General features: G+C 41.2%; 1 protein-coding gene across 2 annotated transcripts in view; it reads left to right on the forward strand.

The window, feature by feature from the left end:
- Nucleotides 1-19,610, forward strand: part of LOC116628042 (IQ domain-containing protein K-like) — a 123,576-nt gene that overhangs the window by 79,688 nt on the left and 24,278 nt on the right. For both annotated transcript variants that reach the window (XM_032398091.1, XM_032398092.1), the window contains exon 8: nt 8,234-8,345. In XM_032398091.1, the coding sequence (XP_032253982.1) occupies nt 8,234-8,345 (112 nt within the window). The remainder of the gene's footprint in view (nt 1-8,233; nt 8,346-19,610) is intronic.

Genomic DNA, 19,610 nt, shown 5'->3' on the forward strand with positions numbered 1-19,610 from the left:
ATGATCTGGGCTAGGCTGGAAGGTCCAAGCTGGCCTCATGCACATGTCTGGAGCCCTTCAGTTTTCCTCCATGTGGCTTGTCATACTCCAGTGGGTCAGACCAGCTTCCTTACATTATGGAAGAAACATTCCCAAAATGGAAGCCTCAAGCCTTCTTGAGGGCTAGACTCTGAAACTTGCACAGCAACACTTCGGTTACCTTCTATTGGTCAAACCAAGTCATGAGGCTCACCTAGATTCAAAAGGCGGGGAATAGACTCCCCCACTTAATGAGAGGAGTGGCATGGTTTTCAAAAGGACAGGGATCTAGGGTGCTGGGATTCACTGAAGCCTATATCAGAATTATCTAAAAGCCATGTTAACACAGGGATTGCTGGGCCCCAACTCCAGAGTATCTGAGTCAGTAGGACTGGAATAGGGCCTGAGAACTTACATTTCAAACTAGCTCTCAAGAGATGTCGTTGCTGCTCGTGTGGGAACCATACTTTGAGAGCCACTGGTGGAGGGGTTGAGTGTTGATATTTTAGAGCAGTGGCTCGCAACCTTGACTGCACATTAGAAACATCTGGGCAGCTGTAACCACATACATGTCCGTTCTGGGTATCAGTGGTAACAAAGAGATCAAAGCACTGTGCAGTAATACGGTCTTTGGCATCGTTCACTTGGCTGTAATTTATAAATCATTGGAAAGTTCGTTGAATCCCTTAAATGCTTTTGCAACTTAATCATTCCCTAATTATGTGGGTAAACAAGTACCAAGAAAAGTTGGATGAACTTTATCTCAACTGTCATCATTGAGCTGTTGGGGGAAATTCCACTTTTTCCAAGTATGTACTGCGATGCGATTTTATTATTAAAGGGACTTAGTAACAAAATAGGTGTGGCTTCCTGGGAGAAGGCCCTTCTGGAACTGCACTGAAGAGACTACCCTACCAAAAAGCAGCTGCTGTTCATGAGTCACACACATCCTGTCTCCTGACTGCACACTAATAGCCTGAGCCGTCCTTCTTGACTCTGATTGTCAGAATTTGCAATAATCGACGTGGCATTGTGTAAGAACTGAGACAAAAAGTGTACATATGGTAAAGCAGTAGGTCTCCTAACATTAAGTTCATTCTTCACATTCTCTGCCATTAGAGCAGAGTTTCAAATCTTTCAGATCATTAGAATCACCTGGGGTTCTTGCTAAACATACCGACATGGTGTTTCCGTTGTCACACAGACTGAATCAGAACCTACAAGGCAAGAGCCTGAGAGTCTTATTTTTAACAAGTGCCCTAAGTGATCTCAATATCACCAGATAAGGTTAGGGAATTGTCTTAAAGCAATAACGTTATGTAATACATACAGAAAGGTGGAAGGAGCACTAAGGGAAACTGGGGGCTACGGTTCTAATGCCCACTCAAGTATCAGAGCAGGGGCTGACAAACTACAGCCCGTGGACCAAATCTGGCCCACTGTCTATTTTTATAAATAGTTTATTGGAACACAGCCAGGCCCATTTTTAAAAAAACCTGTCTATGGTTGCTTTTGTGCTATAATGACAGTCATTGAGACAGAGACTATATGGCCCATAAAGCCAAAAATATTTACTATCTGACCTTTAAAAAAAAAAACTTGTATTGGCTCTTGGATAAAAAACATGACCTCAGACCTGGGCAAACTTAGAATTAGAACTAAGGCCCTCAGTGACTATGAGCTCATAATAAAAAATAAACCAACAAGGAATGGAGGCGGGGAGTCAGTGAGTACAACCAACTGGAAAATCCAAGGCCTCAAGAGTGGCAATTTGAGACTATGAAATAAGTATGTTTAAGATGATTATAGAGATTTACTAAAAAAAAATGTTTAAAGAATATAAATCTTGCTGAAAGAACAGAGCAATAAGAATAAAATGGATCAGTTTTGAAAAAGAACTAAGTACAACCTATAAAAATGAAAACAATTAACTGAACAGGCTAAAGCTGTGCTTCTCAAACTTCAGTAAGCATCGGGATATCTGGAGAGTTTGTTGAAACCAGATTCCTGGCCCCACTCTCTGACTTAATAGGTCTTAGGTGGAAGCCATGAATTTGCATGTCTAATGAGCTCCCAGGTACTGCTGATGGTGGTGATCCATGGACCATACTTTGGGTGTGCGTTAAATAGCAGACAGACGCAGCTGGAGGAGTAATTGCTATCCAGGGAGATCTGGGAGAAAGAAGGCAACAGGGAGAAAGAGGTGGGAAATGTGGGAAAGCAGTTGAGATAAAGAACAAGAAGGTCAAACATAAGTCTAGTAGGAATTGCAGAGGGCGACGACAGAATGAGTGGGGGAGAGGCAGTGTTGACAGAGCTACTGGGCAAGAACATACCAGTTGAAGAAACACAAATCCTGAACTAGATAAATAAGGACATAACTGCAGCAAAATGCTGCCTGGTCAAACTGTGGCATGCCAGAAGCAAAGAAGAAGCCTTATAGTTCTCTTGAAAGGATTGCCTACGAGGGAAAACAGTGAGACTGATCAAGACGTCTCATCAGCAGTAGCATCCGCCAGAAAACGGCGACGGGTACTCTCTTCAAACCCCAAGGGAAAGTAACATTCAACAGAGAATTATATGCTCACTAAATTAACACTCAAGAGCAAGGGCTAAATACATTTTCAAACACACCTCTCACTGAAAGAACTACTAAATGATGTACTTGAGTTAGAAGGAAATTGAATCTACAAGGAAAGAGTGGGAGCAGAATGCAAGAAACAGTAGTGAATGAGGAAGCTGCTAGACCTAAATACACATTGACTATTATATAATATACATATACACACACATACATGCATATGCACACATGGACATATACTGTAAATGCACATATAAACATATACACGTATACACTCATGTACACGTGTACATATACTGCTTGTGCATATATACACATAGATACATATATACACACATGTATACACATGTATATTACACAACACACACACACATATACACACATCAATGGGGGATAAATGAGAGGAAACTAAAATGCTGGACAGCAGTCATGAGAGTTGAGAGTGGGATGTTAAAGGTGTTCTAAAGTCCCATAACTGCTTGAGGGGAGGTTGGACAGACTCATTTCTTACTTGAAGTCGTTTATTACATTATAGCAACATATTCAAGAAAAAGTAGAATAAGAACTAACAAATCAGTAGAAGGGAAAAATGGAATTCAAAAAATCCAATGCAATAAAAAGCAGGAAAGGGGAAAAAAGGACATAAGAGCATGATAAATAAAAAACAAGATGAGCGAGATCAGTACAAATATATTACTGATCACAGTATATGTAAATAGAATGAGCTCTTCTCTGATTTCTCAGATTGGATTAAAAAGAAATCTGCCTCTGTGCTGTAGCATACAGGTAATACAGAATGACCCAGAATAGTCCAAAGCAAAGAGGTGGAAAAAGATATACAATACAACACAAATACCAACCAAAAGGAAAGTGATCTTGCGTTATGAACGTCAGATAAAATAGACTTTGAGAGAAAAAAACATTTTCAGAGATAAAGCAGGTCCTTAATGATAAAGGAATATCTGGTATTTTCTATTGGGTCAGACTTTTTGTAATGCTTTTCACAACCCACTGACCTGAATTTACCATACACTAATGTGATGAACACACCGTTTAGAAAATGTTTCTCTAGAACACATTTTACTCCTCCCTGAAAGCCCCAAGCAACTCCTAAGAGACATGCTGTCATACTACAGTTGAATATCTGGGACACCTCCACAATACCAGGAAATATGTGATATCTACAGGTTTTTATAATTAGTTCCCCAAAACAATAAGGAACACTCATAACCACCCGAATGAGAAACTAACTTTTGTTTCATTTCGCCAAAGATCTGAAAAGAAATCACAAAGCTTACTTACAGAGAGAAAATTGAATTTATGAGACAGTTGGAAACTCTGAATATTCCATTAGGTATTTGAAAGAGAATTTGCAAACATCTCTTTCCTTCATTTTGAAATCCACTTTTCTCAAGTACAGAATCCTTTAATATAATCATAAGTGCATCAGGTCATGTCAGGGATGTGATAAGAACCTTCTGAGGTATCTCACACTGAGTTAGAGGTTCACTCTTGCCAGCATTACTGAAGGGCTGTCTGTTGTGTTGTTTCTCCAGCATCTTTCCAGGAACTGTAATATATTGAAAGTTTCTTTCTCCAAAGCCATTAGAAAAACTCCAGGGAATCATCCAGAGAAAATAGTCATTGCTATGTTATTGTCTGTTTTGCCAACAAGCAAGGAAACCAACTGAGCTAAGAGGAATTCAGAAGTATAGATCTATGAAGGGTGACTTCCAAGTCCCAGCTAGTAGCCCCTCTCTTCCTCCCTGCCTGCAGTCACCATCCTACAGCCCTGATACCTCTCTACTGGCTGAGCACTGCCTAAAGTTAAATAATTATAAAATCATTTATGTATTCAATCTTTTGCAAACCCTTGGGAAGGAAGAGGCCTCACTTCCAGTTTTATGAATCACTGGCTCTTCAGCCAATTGGCTCCATGTCCTACCAGCAATTGTAGGATGCAGCCTCAGAGCTGAATTCTTATTCTTATTGCTTTTTAAAAAAAAAATATTTATTTATTTATTTATTTATTTATTTATTTATTTATTTATTTTAGAGAGGGGAGGGGCAGAGTGAGACCATCTCAAGCAGACCCCACGCTGAGTGTAGCCTGACCTGGAGCCTGATCCCACAACCCTGAGATTATGACCTGAGCTGAAACCAAGAGTTGGGCACTCAACCAACTGAGCCACGCAGGTGCCTCCTTATATTAGTTGATTTAAGAAATTGCTAACACAGTGAGGGCTTACTATGGACCAGACAATATCTCATCTTGTTTTCACACCAACCCAGTGAAGGAAATATCTGTACTATTCCCATTTTACAGATGAGGGAATCGAGGCTCAGAGAGTTTAAGTAACTTGCTCCAGGTTCCTCAGTCTGTCATTTGCAGAGCTGAGATTCAACTTCAGCCTTTCTGATCCAGAGTTGGCTCTCTTAACCAATATGGGACCCTGTTGGCTTTCATCAGAATAGTAGATAATTAGGAGAATTTGATTGGTTCACGGGCATTTTTCAAGAAATTCACATCCAAATAATGGAGTTTTCTTCCTGGGCTTACCCCAAAGTCAAGTACACAATAATGTGTATAATACTCAGTGTGCCTATCTTGGAAGAGCAGATGGACTCCATGTGGTAATTTAAAGAAGTAAAAGTAGGAAGCCACTTTTTTTTTAAAGCAATGAAATTGTTTATGTGTTAAACATTACGCTGCACTCTGCAGTATTTGCTGATTGGCACAACCACTGCCGTTTAAATTGATTCTGTAATCATGACTATAATGACAGGGATTAGCCCAGTTCAATGAGTGCATGCTTTCCCCAGGGCTCACAAAAGCCTTCTCTAGGGATCCAGGCTTTCCTGGTAATGAGAAGTTAACTAACAAGGCTGCCGTATTCCACTTTGGTAAATAGCAGTCTTCGGTTTGAAATGAAGGAAATCAAGAAAAAGATGAAGGGTCTCTGGCCACACAGAGGAAAATCACCCTGAATTGGTCAGTAGAACCCTGAGAACAACTGTAGGCTTCCGGAATGATGAAGGAAATGGGTGTTTCTGTTTGTTGAATATTTAGGTGATTGAGAGTTCAAAGGATTGTAGGAAAAATTCATCAGTTATTCTTAAGTTAAAGAACTCTTATTTGCCTCTCAGCAGCCTGTCACTTAAAATTGAAACACTTGTACTCCCGGAACAATATATGCTCATTGTAAACACCCCAAACAATCCAAGTAGAAAAATACAGAGTATAAAGTGAAAGCCCCTTTCCCCATTTTACTTCTTCCCTAAAGGAACCCACACTCTGTGTGTCCTTTCAAACTTTAAGAATACCTCAGTTATGCAGAAAGAATTTGACTATAAGAAAACCTAGTCGGGACGCCTGGGTGGCTCAGTTGGTTAAGCGACTGCCTTCAGGTCAGGTCATGATCCTGGAGTCCCAGGATCGAGTTCAGCATCAGGCTCAGCGGGGAGTCTGCTTCTCCCACTGACCCTTCCCCCTCTCATCTGCTCTCTCTCTCTCTCTCTCAAATAAAGAAATAAAATCTAAAAAAAAAAAAGAGAGAAAAAGAAAACCTAGTCAACTTGCTGATTATAATTAGTGTTAACCTTTCTTTAGTGATTCAGAAGATCCTTCACATTATCATTAAGGGTATCAGTTGTCACGGTGCAGAAATGTGGGGATTTCTGTGTGCTTGGATCCAAATAAACAGAAGCCTGGAGCCCTTTTTCAGCTGCCCAGGAGGGTTTGGGCTTGCTCAGCCCACAGAACAGAGGTGTCTAATCTTTTGAACATAAGACTTTAGGAAACACTATAAAAACATTTGTTTGTAATTTAAAAGATTTGGGGGATTACCTTATGTTCTATGACATTAATATAGGGCCATTTTACTCTCTGAAATTTGCATAACATTATACTGGTATATGTGTATACTTTATATACAAAGTACTTGATATGTATATACACACACAATATACATATAAAATATATATGTATATGGTCCTTTGTATGTGTAATTTTAAAAATACATATTTATAGATAAATTGTATACTTTCTTTTTCTTTAAGCAAGTGTAGCTGTCATTTATAAGTTCAGCAGGAAACTGTCTTTTTTATTTTGGAAAAAATAAATCACTTGAGTAGTTTTCTTAAGACAACCAAGGCACCTCATGCCCTGGGAGAGGAAGTAATAGGAAGGACTTTATTTTTCTTGAGTTTGATAAGGCCGTCTCTCCAAATGCCTCTTAGTGAGTAGAGCTCTGGTGCATGGTATCAATTTGCATAAACAACCCAGGAACTTTCTAGAAGGGAAAGGGATTGCGATCACCCCAAACCCAACATTGCCCCCCTGCAAGTTTCCTAGTTATAAAAAGCCATGGGAGGACCCTTCTAGAGGACAACAGGACTTTTCGAAAACTAATCCAGGAAGCTCGGATCCCAATGATCAGAGCAGGAAGTCTCAAGATCCAGTGCTGGTCTAAAACAGCAGGAGGTTGGGCCCTGGCTTTGTGACATGATCACAATAAGCAGAACTGGACCACTATTACACTCTACCCACCTTCCCTCCGTGGCTAACTCTATGCTTCAAAACTCAGCCCAGAGGTGATTTCCTCCGTGAAGTGTTTCCTGACCGCTCCAGGCTGAGTTTAGTTCCTCCTCCGTATTCCCTTGTACTCACCGATATCCTTATTCTTACCACACCTTGTTGATCTTATTCCTGTATACTCTCTTCCCCTACTAGATTCTCAGCCCCTCAAGGGCAGCTGGAACAGTCTGCCTATGTTTGAATCTCAATACAATTTCCTAGCTCTGCAACTCAGCAAGCTGCCTAAACCGAGTTTCTTCAGCGGTAAAATGGGCATAATCATTCTTGTCTTATTGGGTGTTTTGATGGTTAAATTTGTAAAATACTTAATGCCTGGAACATAAGTGCACAATAAATATGAGCTATGGAATAATAAAATAAAACTTAAATAATTCAAATTATCATCAATAATCTCTTTATTGCCAATGTCTAGCACAAAGCCCAGTATGCAGTAGGCGCTCCATCAATTGGTATTAAACGGAACTGTGATTAATACATTGACTGTGATTCTTCCAGAACCAATATAGTAGCCACCAGTTATATGCGATCATTGAGCACTTGAAATGTGTCTAGCCCAAACAGAGACGTGCTGTAACTGTAAAATACACTAGATGTTGAAGATTTAGTATGGAAAACAGAGAGTAAAATATCCCATAAATAATTTTTGTATTGATTACATGTTGAAATAATATTTTGAATCTTTGAGGTTAAATAAAATATATTCTTAAAAATAATCTCACCAGCTCATTTTTCCTTTTTAAAATGAAACTGCAAGGAAATTTAAAATTTCACATGTGGCCACATCATATTTCTATTGGACAGCACAGATCTAGAATGTTCTCAACCTACCATTATTATAGCAAATCCTCACACAACCTCATTTACACTCAAATATTACATAAGCTGTAGGAGTTTAGATAAATCGTTTAGAACACTGATTCACTTAAAATCCAAAGCATATCCAATTAGTTTGTAAATGATTTTCCATGCAAAGTTAACAAGCGAATGCATAGACGTATTTTTTGAAAAGGAACTAAAGCTTTGTGGGTGTTTTCCAGGTTCGGTGTGATCCTGAGATTCAAGAGTTGCGTCAGTGGCAGAAGAAACTGCGTGAAGACAAGCACATTCGCGAGCGAGTCAAGATTTTTTGGGCCAAACAAGAACAGAAAGGTCAGTTGTTTGATTCACAGTCCTTAGTTTATTTAGGAAAAGCCTGCATCTTAGCCCAGGCTCAAGAAGGAAGCCCTCTGTGTTCTTATTGGGTCCTTGCATCTGCAGGGAACTCAGTTTGTGTGTGGGGGGGAAGTGGCTGCATATTAAGATTCTGCTCTGGAATGACAGAGGTGATGTGACATAATTTACAGGCCATTTGCCTCACTCAGGGACAAACTCAGTGTCATCCTGTGTCTGCAGGTCTTTTTGTTTAAGCTATAAGACATAAAGGATAACCCCTCATTTTGGAAGCACGGTGTCCATCAGTGTGATGGGTGGTTATCTTTTTTAAGTTGTTGATTGTGTGTCTGAACTGAAATGATGCATTATGCTTGTCCTGTCCCCTTTTGTGAGAAATTAAACATGTGCACACACACACACTGATGTACAAAGAATAACAAGCACCCGTCACCTGTCATATGCAGGTGTCACCATTTTGTCCTGTTTGCTTTCCACATATTTTATTATAAAACTTTTAAGTTACTACATATTTACAATAGGAATATTAGAAAAACAACAGCCAAAAAAAGGGGAAAAAACAGAAATCCCACCACTGTTGGGGCACCTAGGTGGCTCAGTCATTAAGCATCTGCCTTTGGCTCATGTCATGATCCCAGGGTCCTGGGATCGAGCCCCACATCGGGCTCCCTGCTCCTTGGGAAGCCTGCTTCTCCCTCTCCCACTCCCCCTGTTGCGTTCTCTCTCACTGTGTCTCTCTGTCAAATAAATCAATAAAATCTTAAAAAAAAAAAAGAAAGAAAGAAATCCCACCACTGTTAATATTTTGGTGTATATCCTGCTATACTTTTTCCAGTGCAAACAGGTACAAATAAATATCCACACGTATTTTATTAAAGGTTGGATTCTACATTGTTACATTCTGTCACATAATCTACCTTGTCACTGAACGTACTCAGAACATCATTCTGGTCAACAACTAGAGAGTAGTATCATGAAGTTTAACAATTGCATGGTATGGATTTAGCATCATTTATTCAACCAACAACATGGAAGGAGATTCATGATATATTATCAAGGGGAAAAGAATCACAGAAACATAAGTTTTCAGCCATATGAAAAATATATACATGGAAACATGGAGATGTCTAAACAGCCTGGAAGAATACAGTAATGATAGTCACCTTTAGGATTTGGACGAGGGAGGAAGAGGTGCACTGTTGGAATCTTTTAAATAAGTTCATGATACTTTGCAATTTATGAAAAAATAATCCTCCTTACCTCAGCATCCTACAGGCCATCCATACTTTGAGTCCTCTCACCTCCCCATCCTGCCCTGTACCTGTCCCCCATCACTAGGCTGCAGCCCTTCCAGACTTTTCTGTTCTTGTCATATGCCAGTGCTTCCCTCACCAGGGGGATTCTGTACTTTCTTTTTTTTTTTTCCTGTCAAATCACCCATCCCCAGCTACTTCTCATCTTCCAGGCCTGGGACATTACCTCCTCAAGGGGTCTTCCCCAGGGACCAGGAACCAGTCTACTGAACAGTCTCAGCATGGCTGGCTCTAAACAAAGGCTTCCTCTTCTCCCCAGAAACTGTCTTCAACCGTGTTTTCTCGAACCTCTCTTTCCAATCCCTTCATGGCATATGGGGTGGATTCTGTGTCTTTGCAGTATGTTCTAATTTCAGAAAGCCCAGTCTAGTTTAAAATTTCAATCTCAGATCCAATTTAGTGCTTACCCAACCCCCTCTGCCCTCCATCGGTGGGGATGGGAGTGGGGAAAGAAGGGTTAGATCTTTGACACTTCTACACTGGCCTCTTCCGGATCCCTTTCTCCTCCAGTGGAATGGGTGGGAAGGAGGGAGATACAGGGGGCATCCATCTCTTCACTGTCTGTTGTGATCCTCCCTTGGCTGCTAATGCATCCTGGCTAAGGCTACCACTCATGTCCTGTGGGCAGGCGTCTCCATGCTGACTCTCTGACCCCTGTATTTCATATGATTCTTCATGGAGGGGAAACAGTAGGTGGCAAAACACCCCTGTGGGGATCTGGCTCTGTCTCTACCTCTACCACCACCACTTCAGATCCCACCTCTGCCTAGCCTTTTGCTCTCGGGGTCTCCTTACCCAGCGGCCAGCCCTCTTGGTCAGGGCGTTAGGAAGATAGTTCAAGTGACCTCCCAGTGTCTGCCTGACCCACAGGAAACCAGTGGTGGACATGCAGACTTCTCCATGGCCCTCCTTCTCTCTGCCCCACTGTGTCTACCCAGATCACATTGAACCTCCTCAGATAGGCATAGAGGAATGATCTGGATGTAAATCTACCCTCAAAGCAGATGTTCAACCAAGTAATGAGACACCTTCAATCTTTTTAAGTTGTTCTCTTGGATTTTCCCTCCCTTGCCTTAGGGCTTGAGTTGGGGGAAGCAGCCATTCTTGTCTAAGAGAGGAGAGAAAATCACAGTCCTCTTCTTTAGGCCAGTAATTCTCAATCTTTTTGGGCTGTGACCCAGTAAGACATTTATTATAATAAATTTATTGTAATTCATATTACAATCTAGTATATATCCTCCTGTTCTCTTGAGGTTTTGTTTTTGATTTTTTTAATGCTGGACATGACCTAGTAAATCAATTTCGTGGCCTTTACCTTTCAATTTTTTTTTTTTTAGATTTTATTTATTTGAGAGAGAGAGACAGAGATAGTGAGAGAGCACAAGTGGGGAGGAGAGGGAGAAGCAGGCTCCCCACAGAGCAGGGAGCCCAATATGGGACTCGATCCCAGGACCCTGGGATCATGACCTGAGCTGAAGGCAGATGCTTAACCGACTGAGCCACCCAGGCGCCCGGCCTTTACCCTTCAATGTGTCTTTACTCATGCTTTGAAAAATACTACTTTGGTCCACTACTCCATAGCTCCTATAATTTCTTCTCCCCCTCTCCTTCCCAGAGCCATCGACTTAGGTAATGATCGGGCCCCTTCTTCATAGACAGTGGTTGTCAATACTGGCTGCACATTTGAATCATCTTGGGAGCTTTCTAAAAATACCAGTGCCATTGACAGAAAATCCTAGAAGCAATGAGCACTCTTAGTACCCAGATCTTGGTTTCTAAGTACCCCTCATTCTAAACAGAATTAGTTTCTTAGAGAAATGGCTGATTCCAGGGCTGGGGCAAGGAAAGTAGAAGATAAGCCTAGAACATCTTATGCCAGAAAATAAAGATGGGGACATGGGAAAAGAATACAGGCTCTAGCTTGACAGGAATCTTAGTGAGCGTATCTGGGACAATTTAAGTGTCAAAGTTAACAGTGACGGTGGGGCTCCTGGGTGGCTCAGTCGGTTAAGCATCCGACTCTTGGTTTTGGCTCAGGTCATGATCTCAGGGTCATGAGATGGAGCCCCAGCATCGTGGGGCTCCCTGCTCAGCAGGGAGTCTGTTTCCCCTCTCCCTCTCTCCCTCTGCTCCTCCCCTTGCTCGTGCACTCTTTCTCTCTCAAATAAACAAATAAATCTTTTAAAAAAATTAACAGTGACAATAATGAATTATAACTCATTGACAAATAAGTGAGGGAGAGGAGGTAGTTTTCCTTACATCGGAATGCCAACTAATACATTTAGAAAGTAGAATGAAATTAAGAAGTCACCATCTTGTAACCATACTAGTAAATCATTAACTCACGCAAGAATCATCAGGACTTGCTAAAACCATTGAGTGAAAGTTTGATGAGGAATATGATATTTAGAGTCTCAAAATATCCCTGTACAAAGTAGTCATTAAACAAAGGGAAAAATACTAACTTTGCATTCAAAAAACCTGGCAGACCCACCTTCAGTTCAAAATTAGTATCACCAATATTGGAACAAGCTGACATAATGTGCCTTCTGGTATGATGTACTAAGAAGGACACTCATCACATATGCTTATGCACTATTCCTGTCAAAATGCATAACTTGAATCTAATCATGGGGAAACATTGGACAAACCCAAATTGAAGGACACGCACCAAAGTAACTGATTTGGACTCTTAAAAAAATGCCAATGTGAAGAAAGACCAAGATTAAAAGAGAACCAAGAGGACATGACAGCTAAACACAACACATGATCTTAGATTGGAGCCTGGATGGAGAAAAAATTCTATGAAAGACATTGAGACAATTAGCAAACTTTGAATATAGGCTTTATATACATAACTACATAGCACTATCAAGTTTCCTCATTTTTTAGAAGATTTTATTTATTTGAGAGAGAGAGCACAAGCAGGGGGAGCTGCAGAGGGAAAGGAAGAAGCAGGCTCCCCACTGAGCAGGGAGCCTGATGCAGGGCTCGATCCCAGGATCCTGAGATCATAACCTGAACCAAAGGCAGACACTTAACTGAGCCACCCAGGCGCCCCAAAAACAAAATCTTAAAAAAAAAAGAGAAACCAGCTTATTCTTTTTTTTTTTTTTTTTTTTTTTGACAGTGAGAGATACAGTGAGAGAGGGAACACAAGCAGGGGGAGAGGGAGAGGGAGAAGCAGGCTTCCCGCAGAGCAAGGAGCCCGATGTGGGGCTTGATCCCAGGACCCCGGGATCACGACCCGAGCCGAAGGCAGTTGCCCAACGACTGAGCCACCCAGGCGCCCAGAAACCACCTTATTCTTAAGATACATGCTGAAGGTTTTAGGGATCAATGGATATGATATGTAGCTTAACCTCAAATGATGCAGAAAAAAAGAATGTAACACACATGTGTACATACGCATATGCAGAGAGAAAACGATAAAGTAAGGCACAGTATAAACTACTGGTGAACTTGGGGGGTTCTGTGGATGATTACTGCAACTTTTCTGTAAAGTCAAAAGTATTTCAAAATTAGAAGTCAAAAAACACCAGTGCCTCACCTCCACAGGTTCTGACCTGATGGTTTTGGGATGAGCCCCAGGCATCTGTGTTAACATTAAGTTTCCAGGTTCTACTGGTCAGCCAGAGTTGATACCCTAAGGAGGTGCGGGTCTGCAGTTGCTTTGTGTTCGCTTTAAAATGTGGAGTCCTCCAAAAAATAAAATAAATAAGATAAGATAAAATATGAAATAGAGCAATTCATAAAAAAAATAAAAGTAAATAAGTAAAATGTGGCATCCTCTAAGCCTGCATGCCCTGAGCCCCCGGCAAGAGAAGTCCATCTGTTATTTGTTTATTTGGCAGTTATGTGTCTTCCTTATTAAAGTATAAGCTTCCTGAGGACAAAGACCTGTCCTAGGGCAGTGCCTGGCACAAAGTGAGCACCAAATAAATATTGGTTGAATGATCAAGTGAGTGAATAAATAAATGGATGAGCGGGTCCAGTCCTGAGGCTTAAATGAGCCTGCTTACAGACAGTGCCCGGTGCGGAGTAAGAGCTCATCAGACTGGCGGTGTGAAAGCCTTGTTACAGTTTAACCCTTGCTAGCCCTTGAGCTGTTGCGGGCAGGCTCAGCTCAGGCCTCTCTTCAATGCACAACTGCCGTTTCATTTCACTTCAAAATTGGAAGACAATCAAGGCTGTAATCAGTTTAAAGGTCAGGGAAAGTGCAGCGTGCCTATTTATTTCTGTTGTTTCTTATTCTTTTGAGTTGATTTGCTGTCGGTTGACAGATTGATTTGGCTGGCCGTGTAGCAGGGTGAGCAGCAGGGATTTAGTGTGTGTCATCCAGCTATGGGGGGGTGGGGCAAGGGCAGTGAAAGCATTCCCATCTGGGCCACCTGCTGCTCGTCCCCTGCAGCCTTTGCAGGGCTCCAGGACGAGCCGTCCTTTCCAAACAAGATGGGGTTCAGGAAATGCCCTAGTGAGAACTCATGGATACATTTCCCACTTACAATAAGACTGTGAAATGGCCTTCAGGTGAAAAAGCCCGTGCTAAACACTGTCCTGGAACTGTGGTCAGCCAAGAAGAAGTCGGTACAGTGCAGTGGGTAGAGGACTGGGTTTTGGAATGTGTGCAACCCTGATCTAGTTAACTTCATTAAGCCTCCGTTGTCCCATGTACAAAATGGGACTAATGATAGTACCTGTCTCCTCTGGTGGTTGTTAAAAGGTTACAAGAGATGATCTTTAGAACAAGTCCTGGCACATTGTTCCCACAAATGCTGGTTATTGTCGTGATTCGTATTATTAAAATATCTGTACTTTTAAACAACCTTGTTGCTTTCCTCCACTAGACTCTAAGTTCCATGGGGTTCCATGAGGGGACTGTGTTTGTCTTATTTATTGTGATGTCCCCCAGCCTAACACAGGGCCTGGCACAGAGCATGCAGTTACACATGTATGGTGGATGGAGCTCTGGGTTTCATTTTACAGATGAGTTAGTAGAGGCCCAAGGAGGTCGAGAGATTTGCCCAAGGTCATACAACCAGAGAAAGGGCCCAGGTGTTCCCTTTTACTGTCCAGCGTTCTAACACACACCAGGGAGAGACACGGAGAGAGAAGATCTCCCTTGAGTTCTACTGTCAGACCCAACCTCTCAAGAATCCTCCTGAACATGACACACTGCTTGTCCTATTTCTTATGACCTAGGCCTTGGGTTCTTGCTGTTTGTGTTAACTGGAGCCCCTAAGTAGGGGCTGAATTGCTAAGAAGAGGGTACAACCTGCCCACCACGGGAAATTGTTCCCTTCCTGTGTTGCTGAGCTGAACCATTTTCTTACACTCGGGCGCTACCGAGTTACTTCCTGTTTTAAACCTTATGAATTTGGGCAATGTGAAGATTTAGAAAATAACCACCCCCCCTCGCCCAGCCAAGGTGACACTGTAATTAGACTCCAAAGACCTCTGATGAAGCAATTGATGTTTTTTTTTTTTAAATATTTTATTTATTTATTTGACAGAGAGAGACATAGCAGGAGCAGGAACACAAGCAGGGGAGTGGGAGAGGGAGAAGCAGGCTTCCCGCCAAGCAGAGAGCCCGATGCGGGGCTCGATCCCTGGACCCTGGGATCATGACCCGAGCCGAAGGCAGACGCTTAATGACTGAGTCACCCAGGTGCCCCAGAAGCAATTGATGTTAAACACATGCTAGTTCTCCTTTAGACTTGCAGGAAAGAAAAAAATGGAATGATTGCAAATAAAAATGGTTTTTCAACTTTATCTAAAAAACCCACAAACTGATCTGTGTACAAATCCAACAAACGAACTTAATATATTTTTTGACTGGATGCCATTTTATCCATATTGTGTTCTGGTATTTATAGTATGAATAAATTTTGCCAAGTTCATTTCTTGGAGCAACCTTGGTGCAGACAGGAGGTCTGAGGGAGAATAGTGTCAGCTGTCAGGGTAGAGTCGTGGTCATATATAGCTCGTCTCACGTTACACTGAGTCAGAGGCCCTCCCAAACAGGATTTTCTTCTAGGACAGAAATGGTGTGAAGTTATACTCGAGTCTCTATCCATCGGGACAGTTGCCGGAATTATTTTAAAATGTGTGTGACAAAAATTGCAGCCAATGTAATTCCAAACAAAATGCCTAAGTCATTTTTGAGATGTGGTCAAAAATCCCTTCTCGATTAATAGCGTATTTTTAGCTTCATATACTCAGTAATTGTTTTCAAATGTGCCTTGTAATTGAATGGCCATATTTTATTTTGAAATCTAGTATGAGTAGGAAGAAAAAAGCCATAGAAATTGTTCCTATAACATAGGGTTGTATTTGTGTGTGTGTGTGTGTGTATTCTTTATGTATGTGTAAATACTCTTTAAATGACTTTATCACTTCTTATTGATATTTTAAAGAAAGGGATGGAGGAGGTTGACCTGTCAAAGGAAATCGATTATTTACTTTTGTTTGCTTACCTGTTTATTCCCTACCTCATTCCAAGAGTGCTTCGCAGTATCTTACAGAAACTTGTATAATATAACATTTTTAGATAAATGTGGTAATTGGGTTGGGGAAAAATTAAAAGTCAAGAAAAAGTTAAGCCACAAAATGTAGTAAGCAAAATACTCCAAGTCCTATACTTGCTAAAGATTTTTTAGAGACAAAACAGGGAAATAGGATCTGTTACATAATTCACAGTGACTGTAAGAAAAAAGACAAGCTAGTTGTTCAGGAAACAACTGGGCCCTTCCCTAATACATTATGCAATGTGACTAATAACCTTGAAAATGTTCCTATAATAAACAGAAATGTGGCTCTGAGCTTCCTAGAAGCCACAACAATGAAAAAAATAGGATCATTGTATTGTTTGTGTCTTCAAAATGAGAAGTTTTCTTGGAAGCACACTTACTCCTGAACTGAGATTTTTTCTTTCGTTAAGAGGACACTGGGAAAAGACAAAGCCTAGGGTGGGGGTCGGGGTAGAAACCAGAGAAATTTCTTTTTCTGACTTTAAATTTAGTATTTTTTTTTAATAAATAAATCTAGTATTTTCAGTTCAGATTGTAATGACAAATCTTAACTGTTAGGATTGGGTTTTAAGGATAGTCTTAACATAAGTACTTCATCTTGGCCACACCACATGCTTATGACCTTAGGATACCCCTGGAACTTAGTTCTTAGAGCAGAGAAGGTCTGAAACTAAGAAGTAGCTGTAACTTATTGGGCACGTACCATGTGCCAGCCACTGTACTAAGCACTTGATGTTTCCATGTACTCCTCACACCTCCTCTCTCAGAGAAAGGACATTATCCCCATTGTACAGATGAGGAAACCAGGGCCAGGAGACTATGACTCACACAAGGTCACAGCCAGTAGGGCAAGACCAGGGATTTGAACCCAGATCTGCCTGATGCCAGGGAACCTAAGGCCATCTCGTGCCGTGTTGTCCAATTATTTGAACCTATGTGCCCAATAGCACATGTTGGCCCAGTGTAAAGCTTCCCAGCAGGGTACCAGAACCCCCAGGCTGGACGGTGGGCAGCATCTGGCCAGCCTGCCACCCTGCACACTAACACTGAAACAGCCACAGGCCATTGGATAGGGGAGGTTTGGAGATAGGGGAGGCTGAGTCCCTAGTCCCAAGGCTGCAGGATCTATAAACATGTTTCTGGGAGACATTTCCATTAGAGCAGAAAGTCAGAGCTAAGTGGATAAGGATGAGGATGTTCTTTTCTCCCTCCTTCTAAATACCCTGCTCGTCTATAGATGAGGAGCAGGGAAGGGCTCCACCACCGAAGAGGATAGCTGGGTGCAGAGAACACTAGCCTGTGGCTCAGGAGGTGGATTCTGGCATTAGCTATAGCCCGTTGTCACTAACAAACATAATCTATCACATAACAATGATACATGTTAAAATAATTGGTGACTTATTTTCCAGAGGCAATTACTATTGAGTGGGTCTACCCATCGGGTTTCTTCATCTATCTATATATAAATATATATGCATATATATTTATGTACACAGAACTGTATTATATACCCTGTGTTCCTTCACTTGGCAACGTATCATTGACATCTTTTCATGCCAAAAGTTCTAATACCAATTCCAACATGGGGGGGTTGGTTCTACACCACCAAGAAGCGATTCTCCAACACCAGCTGAGCTGGAGAATTCAACTCAACTCTGACACATATCGACCCAGAGATAGCATCAGACCCCACAGGTTAAGGGCTCTGTGATGCAGAACCGCCCCCACTTGAGGCAATCCTAAGTCCAGGTTTTGTTACCCGTGCTTTTTTTTTTTTTAAGATTTTTATTATTATTTATTTTATTTGACAGAGAGAGAGACAGTGAGAGAGGGAACACAGCAGGGGGAGTGGGAGAGGGAGAAGCAGCCTTCCCACTGAGCAGGGAGCCCAACGTGGGGCTTGATCCCAGGACCCTGGGATCATAACCCGAGCTGAAAGCAAGACGCCCAATGGCTGAGCCACCCAGGCGCCCTGTTACCTGTGCTTCTGACTGGCAGACGCAGTTTGGAGCTTCCCACAACCCCCTCGTTGGGTTCAATTAATTTGCTGGGGCAACTCGCAGAACTCAGGAAACTAGTTTACTCACTAGATCACTGGTTTATTACAGAGGATATATTAAAGGATACAAATCAGCAGCCAGATGGAGAGATAAAAGGGAGAGAGAGAGAGAGAGAGGTCCCAAACAAAGGAGCTTCTGTCCTCATGGAGTTTGGGGCTTGCCATGGTGGCCCATGGTCTGAATTGTTCTGGCATCCCCATCTGGAAGTCTCTGAACCCTGTCCTTTGGGTTTTTATGGAGGCTTCGTTGAATAGGCACGTTTGATTAAATCATTGGCCATTGGTGATTGATTCAACCTCCAGTTTTTTTTCCCTCCCTGGAAGTCAGTGGGGTGGGACTGAAAGTTCCTAACCCTCTAATCACTTGGTTGGTTTTCCTGGCAACCAGCCATCCTTGGGTGGGTCCAAAAGTCACTTATAAACATAGCAAAAGACACCTTTGGCTGTCCTCCTCACTTGGGAAATTCCAAGGGTTTTTATATATATATATAAATATAATAAATATAAATATATATATATTTAATATAAATCACAATATCACACATGCCAATATATATAGATCTCTCTCATTTTTTTGTGGGTCCATAAAAATGATAAATCTGTACCATACTTTTTTTTTTTAAGCCAATCCCTATAAGTGGATATTCAGTTTGTATTATGAACAATGCTTCCATGGACATTTTTGTAGATTTATTCTTGCTTACTTATAGAAGTATTTTTATAGGATAAAGTCATAGGAATGAAATTGCTGGTTCAAAGGACATGTGAATATTAAGTTTAGACAGTGATCGCCATATTGTCTTCCAAAACTGTTGCATCAATTAGCCCTTAATGCCACCAACCCACTTTGGAACTTTTGATGGGTGATGCAATCTTTGTGTTTCATTTTCCCTACTTGTAAAATGAGAATGATTATGCCTCAGGAATAATTCGAAATGAGGTCATCGCTTTGATAATACCATGGCTCTTTATTTATTTATTAATACCATGGCTCTTTAAGAAGAAATATATCAATAACTCTGAGGTTTCACTTTCATCTTAATTTTTTCTCTTACATCTCCTCAAACCTTAGTTCCTTCTCCATTTTAACCTGCAAAAGAAATAAAAATTTGATTAAAAGAAATCTAGTGACTTCATGCCTTGATATTACTTTCATCAGTTCTATTTTTAAGACTTGCCAGTGGGTGGAGATGTTTGGATGACATCAACTTTCATACATATTATTTCATTAAAAATTTGTAAAAGTCTGCACAGCTAGGACATGCCTTCTATTGAAATGCTCAAAGATCTCCTACTATTCTGCTGAAATTAAAAAGTAAAGTAACAGGTGATTTCCTTTTTT

This window comes from Phoca vitulina, unplaced genomic scaffold (assembly GCF_004348235.1).
Source record: "Phoca vitulina isolate PV1807 unplaced genomic scaffold, GSC_HSeal_1.0 scaffold109, whole genome shotgun sequence".
NCBI classification, from domain to species: domain Eukaryota; kingdom Metazoa; phylum Chordata; class Mammalia; order Carnivora; family Phocidae; genus Phoca; species Phoca vitulina.